Source organism: Ailuropoda melanoleuca, chromosome 1, assembly GCF_002007445.2.
Source record: "Ailuropoda melanoleuca isolate Jingjing chromosome 1, ASM200744v2, whole genome shotgun sequence".
NCBI classification, from domain to species: domain Eukaryota; kingdom Metazoa; phylum Chordata; class Mammalia; order Carnivora; family Ursidae; genus Ailuropoda; species Ailuropoda melanoleuca.
In genome coordinates, this window is record NC_048218.1 from 64,262,899 (window position 1) to 64,271,415 (window position 8,517).

At 37.2% G+C, this 8,517-nt stretch overlaps 1 protein-coding gene across 1 annotated transcript in view; it reads left to right on the forward strand.

Moving 5' to 3' along the window:
• Positions 1 to 6,722, forward strand: part of CSTA (cystatin A) — an 11,606-nt gene extending 4,884 nt beyond the window's left edge. Inside the window, exons 2-3 of the mRNA XM_002927225.4 lie at positions 3,330 to 3,431; positions 6,491 to 6,722. Coding sequence (XP_002927271.4) covers positions 3,330 to 3,431; positions 6,491 to 6,619 — 231 coding nt within the window. The 3' untranslated portion in view covers positions 6,620 to 6,722. The remainder of the gene's footprint in view (positions 1 to 3,329; positions 3,432 to 6,490) is intronic.
• Positions 6,723 to 8,517: the final 1,795 nt, after the last annotated feature.

The window sequence follows — 8,517 nt, forward strand, 5'->3', positions numbered from 1 at the left end:
CCATCCCTGGGATGTCTTTCAGCACCAAGCTGCCTTCTGAAAATTAAGATTTCACTGATCAGTTCCTTCCTATTCTGCCCCCTTTCCTGCTCCTCAGCTTATCCCCACTTTNCTTTCCTGCTCCTCAGCTTATCCCCACTTCCGGTTCATAGCATCCAACATTAGAAGAATACCAGTCTGTTCTACTGGAAGACAGAGCAAGGCTACAGATTATAAGTACAGTGAACTTGAAACATGGCACACAGTCTGACAGGTGCCAGTGCACTTACCAAAATAAACCAGGACATTGGAAATCAGCTCTCTTATGGAAAATTCTGGACTTGGGGACTGCACAGATGCAGTGGAAAAATTATAGATTTTGATCTATTTTTTTAGGACAATGACAAATAGAAATAAAATTTTCTGATATGTGGTAAAAACAAACAAACAAACAAACAAAAACAAACAAAAAACAAACAACCACAACCAAAAGACTGGAAACCAGAAGGAAAACATATCATTGCAACAGATAAATCAGATACTTAAGCTATCAGGCNCCCATCCCTGGGATGTCTTTCAGCACCAAGCTGCCTTCTGAAAATTAAGATTTCACTGATCAGTTCCTTCCTGTTCTGCCCCCTTTCCTGCTCCTCAGCTTATCCCCACTTCCGGTTCATAGCATCCAACATTAGAAGAATACCAGTCTGTTCTACTGGAAGACAGAGCAAGGCTACAGATTATAAGTACAGTGAACTTGAAACATGGCACACAGTCTGACAGGTGCCAGTGCACTTACCAAAATAAACCAGGACATTGGAAATCAGCTCTCTTATGGAAAATTCTGGACTTGGGGACTGCACAGATGCAGTGGAAAAATTATAGATTTTGATCTATTTTTTTAGGACAATGACAAATAGAAATAAAATTTTCTGATATGTGGTAAAAACAAACAAACAAACAAACAAAAACAAACAAAAAACAAACAACCACAACCAAAAGACTGGAAACCAGAAGGAAAACATATCATTGCAACAGATAAATCAGATACTTAAGCTATCAGGTGAGGGATTGAAAATGTTAAGTAACTGTAATTAATAATTTTTCAGCCTTAAGCAGTCATATTCTCCTCAGAGCCTCAGGTTCCTCATTTGTAAAATGAGGTTTAAATAGATAATTTTGGGTTTAGAAGTTAACCCTTTCCAACTCAGCTCCTGACTTGACTGGTACACAGCATTGGCTCAGAAGGGTTAGACACGGGAAGCAATAGGACAGTAACTCTTCTCCTTACTTGACTTCTCTCTGCACTCCTGTCTACCATTTTCCCCCCTCTCTCCTCCAANACAGGTGCCAGTGCACTTACCAAAATAAACCAGGACATTGGAAATCAGCTCTCTTATGGAAAATTCTGGACTTGGGGACTGCACAGATGCAGTGGAAAAATTATAGATTTTGATCTATTTTTTTAGGACAATGACAAATAGAAATAAAATTTTCTGATATGTGGTAAAAACAAACAAACAAACAAACAAAAACAAACAAAAAACAAACAACCACAACCAAAAGACTGGAAACCAGAAGGAAAACATATCATTGCAACAGATAAATCAGATACTTAAGCTATCAGGCGAGGGATTGAAAATGTTAAGTAACTGTAATTAATAATTTTTCAGCCTTAAGCAGTCATATTCTCCTCAGAGCCTCAGGTTCCTCATTTGTAAAATGAGGTTTAAATAGATAATTTTGGGTTTAGAAGTTAACCCTTTCCAACTCAGCTCCTGACTTGACTGGTACACAGCATTGGCTCAGAAGGGTTAGACACGGGAAGCAATAGGACAGTAACTCTTCTCCTTACTTGACTTCTCTCTGCACTCCTGTCTACCTTTTTCCCACCTCTCTCCTCCACCTACCTCTTCCCATTTCTGGTTTCTTTCTCTCACAATTTGCCTTCTCCCTTTCTTGACTCTGAAGCTTCATTTTCCATCTCAAAAAAGCAATAGTACATTCTTCCCATCTATTCTGAAGGTCACAGGAGAAATGGGTGGTGGTTCATTGAGGTGTTGTACCCTCAAAAGTGGTCTGAGAACTCAAAGAGTCAGGAAATGTTTACATCTTTGAAAACCAGTCTGGTACCCAAACCGAGGCGTCAATAGAAAATGTATTCAATATGTCTGCCCACTGATGGGAAGGACCGAATGGACTTTGAAGAATCTAGATGCTCAGGAGACCTACCTGAAACATGTAAAATGCTTTAGTGAAGGGCAGGGAGGCAACTTCCCAATAAACAAGGTATATCAAACATACACATCTATTTTCTTTTTCCTCTAGATGATAGGAAAAAATTAGGGGGAAAAGGGCACAAAACCACACATAGAAAGAGGAGATAGGCAAACACCACCTCAGAGATACTGACCAAACCTTGGAAGATGGAAAACAGATGAACAATGGAAAATGACTGGGTCACTTAGATGGAGCCCAACCACAGAGGGGAGTGATGAGCCAGCAGCAAGTGGATTCATGGTGCAGAATTCCAAAATGGCTCAAGCACTAGCAACACCAGAAATGTTTGAAGATGAGAGTGAGGCATGGGGCTAATGCCAGGAGAACTGATAGCAGATCTGTATAAGGAGCAGTTAGGCCACCCCCCAGATCCTTCCCTTTCACCATCTTCCAAGCTGGCAGAATTCTGGAGCTATACTCGTAACGGAAAGTGAGTCAGAGACAACACAGTGGAAACTAGCATCTCAGGCTCAGCTGATGGCAGGAATGAAAGACTGATACTGAAAACTGGTAGATCCAATAAAAGTTCACATATTGAATTTGAGACTCTCCATTCCCTTATCATGTCTGGTTCAGGCATGCTGGTACCAAAGCTTATAATCCCTCTGTGGGAGACAGAATGGTGGCCAACATCCTAATCCCTGAATCCTGTAAATGTGCTATCATACATGGCAAAGGAAATAGCATCTTGAGATATACTACACTATTTTTGCAACTTTGAGTCTGAAATTACTTCAAAATAAAAATATTTTAAGTGAAATAGTAATTATTGCTCTCCTATTTTTATTAATCAAAGACATATATATCAGAGTTTTCCTAGTGAAAACATTACTATGTTGCCATATTACCACACTGAGTTGATGCAAATTCAGCCTAAGGAACAAAATTTAACATTTTAGTTAGCCCATGTAATCTTATTAAAGGCAGATCTTTTCTTTTCCTTGAAACACAGAAAATAGCTCTCATCATCATGTTTGAGGACCTTTAGAAACACGAGGTTCCCAGACTTGTAAATCACACGAATGGAGTCCAATATAGCTTTGATAATGTGTTTCCTCTTTTCTCTTCTTAAGGTTAAACCTCAGCTTGAAGAAAAAACAAATGAGACTTACCAAGAATTTGAAGCTGTAGAGTATAAAACTCAAGTGGTTGCTGGAATAAATTACTACATTAAGGTTAGAGTTCAACATCCTTGTTGGGTTCACCTTGGCACTAGAAGACACTGCATTTCCTACTTCATGTGATGTTCCCCGCCACCTCTACCATATATTTTATCCTTTCTTGTTGCCCTAAATGAAGGTAGTTACCTAGCATGAAATTTCCCAAGTGGTAGACTCTCAAATTCGGCAGATGATGATATATTTATACCATCTGCTTCCTGTGAATTTAGAAAGCTTTCCTATATTGACTCTTTCCAAATTACAATTACAATTTACAAATTACAATTTTCAGAAATTGTATAGAAAGAGATTTCATAACAGTTCCAAGCATGCCTAGTTTGTGGCCATGGCGCTTTTTGTGTGAAATGAGAGGATATCTCAGTTGCCTGAAGGCTTGGAGCTGGACCAAATGCTATCTTAAAGCTTATTCCACTCAGAGCTTTGTGATTCTATGTGTCTAAATTAAATTAATTTTATGAATGACTTAAAGTAATTTAAGGTGGGAAAATACTTGAAGCCACTGTTGTCCTTTACACAGCATTCTGATTAATAAAATTTAAATAATTTTTACAATTCAAGTAAGAGGATTCAATTTGTGACACTGTAGATATAGTTTAAAACAGTGGAGCATTTAAAATAATTTTAAGATTAACTTTATAGCTATATCAATACATTAAATGATGCACTATCCAGTTCTAATTGAAGGAAATGTTTGCAAAGTTGAGAGGGAACGAATTCAACAAGTCAACCATAGATATTTGAAAACCATCTTCATCCTTTTGTATTCAGATGATAATTCTGATTTAATAAATAATAACAACAGACATTCAAATGCATGTACTTGATCTTTACAAAACCATTTGACCAAGGCACAGTCTGGCTTATTTCTCTTTAACAATTAACTACTTAAGATACAAAATGTTTAAAAAATGGTTTTAGCAAAAAAATAAAATAAGAGGTACTAACCAGCTCAGCACAGGGAAACTACAACACTGGGTCCTGTAAATGGATCAGCCCAGTCCTACCAAATTTGAGCTCCTTGTATATGCCAGGTCCTGGGGTGGTGCACGTGAATGACATCCCACCTTATCCTCAGAAAGCAGTGACATTGTTTCCTCCTTTCTCAATCTGCTTTCTTCACGGCTGGAAAAGAACGTTTTTCCAGTTAAAAATGATTTTGTTCAAAGACAAGAAACATTCCTTCAAAATTGGGATCATTGTTTTAATAATTTACAATTAGTCCAAGTTCATAAATTTCATATATTAACCAACTCACGTATTTCTTTAAAAGCTCATCAGAAAACTTGAGAATTTCATCCCTTAAGACCACCTGCCTGGTCAAATTCCTCCTACTGGATTACAACTCCTGACCCCAGTTCCCTCATTACTTCCCGGCCGTCTAGTTGTTGATCTCTGCTCTGAACCGCTCTCTACATTTAAGGTCTTTCTGGTGATGTGACCTTCTGTGTTCTTTCTCAAATATCTATCTGGAGCCAGGTGGTGGAATGGAAGGGCTGCAGGCTTTGGTGTCAGATAGTTCTGGGTTTGAACCCGTCCTTGTTCAACTTGTTCCACTAGTCAGGGCGTGTGTGATCTCAGCAACTCATCCTCTCTGAGCCTCAACGCCCTTATCTGTACAATGCAGATAAAAACCTACTTTGCCAGGTGTTGTGTGGAATAAATGAACTAGAAATTTACTGAGTACTTACAGTGTGCCAGGCTCTGTTCTAAGACCTGGGCATCTATTATTTCTTTTAATCCTCTCATCAAATCTATGAGATAAGTATGATCATTCCCTTGTGTTGAGAAAATGGAGGCCCACGGAGATGGAGTAGCAAAGGTCATACAATGTAAAAGCGGAGCCAGGATTTGAACCCAGGTGGTCTGATGCTTAACTACTGGCTGTGCTGCTTCTAATAATGTATGAAAAGGCTGATATCCTATTCCAAGCACAGAATAAATGTTTTTAAAAGGTTACACTGTAGGGGAATCTGGGTGGCTCAACCAACTCTTGATCTCAGCTCAGGTCTTGATCTCAGGGTTGTGAGTTCAGGCCCCGCATTGGGTTCCATGCTGGGTGTGAAACCTACATGGAAGAAAAAATAGTTACACTATAGACTGAAAAGAACATTGATGTTGGAGTCTAGATTTAGGTTTTGACTTTGTCACTTATTAGCTGAGAGATTTATGGAAAATTACTTAATCTCTCCTAATCCGCTTTTGCATCTGTAAAACTGTCATTGTTCTACCTTTGTTCAGGCCGATAGTAAGAAGTATATAAAATATTCATCATAGCCTCTGAATCATAGTAAACAACTGATAAATGGTATTTGTTACTTAGGAAGGGACATCAGAACATAAAAAATATTCTAAGACAAAACTTTTATTGTCCCAACCAAAAACAAAAGTAGAAATTCTCACCATGATATTCTAGGTCCCAGATTCATGCCCAAACTACCTTTTCGTTCCAATTTTAGTATATGTGCTGCCGAAGCGAGCACCCCAACTACCTTTTCAATTTTCATACCAATGACCTCCCAGCAAGATCCCTTTACTTTAAAGGGACGCTAGACTGTCCATCCCCTGGTGTCTTCTCAGTCCTATCAGTGGGCTTTTATAATGTAGGTTCTAATATGGATATGGGAACAACACCTCCCAAATTTAGGACAATTCCGATTTTCTCCTCCCTTTTCAAACCATGTGGCAAATAAATTGTCCCAATTTGGAAGTCAGACAACAGAATCAATTATTATTACTTGTTTTCTTGCTTTGTGCATCTTTGAAAATGAAATTCACTTTCATTTGTGCCCAAGCAGTAGGAAATTATAAAACAAAACAAGATAAGATCAAATAAACTTAAAGAAGGGCTTATGCCTCTTCCCGTGCCTTTAGCCTGCCCTTTCTCATAAAATAAGGTGGTAGATTTATGAAAATCAAGGGACTAAGAATGCTGATCTAGAAATACTGTTCCTGAAAAGCTTATTTCAGTGAGTCTTTAGGTCTGCAGATCTTTCACTTGACATAGATCCTGAATGAATTTCCTTTTCATTTTTTTCATTTTTTTTATCTTTTAGGTGCGAGTAGGTGATAATAGTTATATTCACCTGAAAGTATTCAAAGGCCTTCCTCAACAAAATCCAACTTTGACACTTACTGGTTACCAGACTGACAAAAGCAAGGATGATGAGATCACAGGCTTTTAGCTGCATACACCAAAAGTGGTCTGATATTTTCCACTGGCTAATGATTAATGTTCCCTGCTAATAAATGTAACTATCAATAAAGAAGCATTCCTTTTCAAGTAAATTGATTTCTTCAACTATTTCTCTTTCATTGTATTATATAGTATTTACCTTTTCTTTCTCAATGTTATTGCTTTAGAGTAGAAATTCCATACAAACTGATATCAGTTGGAAATCTTACAGAAATTATTCAGGCTCAATGCAACTTGCTAAAGGATAAGACCACCACCACCACCATTACCACCATAGGCAGGCTAGATCATGGGCTATGAGTGTCCTATGGTTGCAGAGAATCCAATATTCCATCCCTAGCCTCACATTTTTAAATTAAATCAGGTATTTTACAAAATATATTTATATTTTGAAATAATCTTAAACTTATAGATAAGTTGCAAAAAAACTTTTTTTTCCAGACTTTTGAGAGTAAGTTACCTACAGGGATGCCCCATCACCGACAAATATTTTAGTGTGCATTTCCTACAAACAAGCATTTTCTCCTGAATAACTGAAATGCAACCATCAAAATCAGGAAATTAACATTGATACATTTACTAACATTTAATCCCCAGACAACTTCAGGTTCCCCAGTTGTCCCCAAAATGTCTTTAAGTGCTAAAAGCTCCAGTCCAAAACCAAGTGTTCCATTTAAATGCCATTTTTCTTTTTTTCTAACACTCTAAGATATAATTTGTATACCACATAATTCACCCAATTAAAGTATACAATTCAATAGTTTTTAGTATATTTAAAAATGTGTGCAACCATCACATAGCCAATTTTAGAACATTTTCATTACCTCAAAAAGAAACCCCATACCTTTTAGCTATCATCCCCCATTTTCCTCCACATCTTCACTCCTAAGCAACCACTAATTTACTTACTTTCTATGTGTCTCTATAAATTTGCCTGTTCTAGACATTCCATATGCATGAAATCACATATGGGTTTTTGCAACTGGCTTCTTCCACTTAGCATTATGTTTGGAGATTCACCTGTGTTGTAGCATGTGCTACATTTTATTCTATTTTATGGTCAAATAATACCCAATTTTATGGATATACTACATTTTGTTCATCCACTTATCAGTTGATGGATATTTGGTTGCTTTCAGCTTTTGACTATTATGGACAATGTATAAACATTTGCACACATTTTGGTGGGGGGCATACATATGTTTTCATTTCTCTTGGGTAGATACCGAAGAATGAAATTGCTGTTTCACATGGCAACTCTATATGTTTAATTGTTCAAGAAACTTACACTGTTTTCCAAAGTAGCTGCACCATTTTACATTCCCACCAGCAGTGTAGGAGAGTTTGGATTTCTCCACATCGTGAACACTTGTTATTATCTGCCTTTTTAAGCCTAGCCATCGTGGTGGTGGGCATGAAGTGGTATCATATTATGGTTTTGATTTTGCATTTCCCTGATGACAAATGATGTCAAGCATCCTTCATGATCTTAATATCCATTTGCATATTTTCCTTGGAGAAATGTCTATTCAGATCCTTTGCCCATTATTAAATTAGGCTATTTGTCTTTATGACTGAGGTGTAAGATTTCTTTGCATATTCTGGATACAAGTCCCTTATCAGATATATGATTTGTAAATATTTTCTCCCCTTCTGTGGTTCTTTTTACTTTTTGATGCTGTCCTTTGAAGTGTCAAAATTTTTAATTTTAATGAAACCCAAATTATCTGTTTTTTTCTTTTAAGTTGTTGTGCTCTTGGTGTCAGATCTAAGGATCCTTTACCAAATCCAAGCACATAATGATTTACTCTCATGCTTTCTTCTAAGAGTAGTGTAGTTTTAATATTTACCTTTAGGTGCTTGATCCCTTTTGAGTTAATTTTTTTT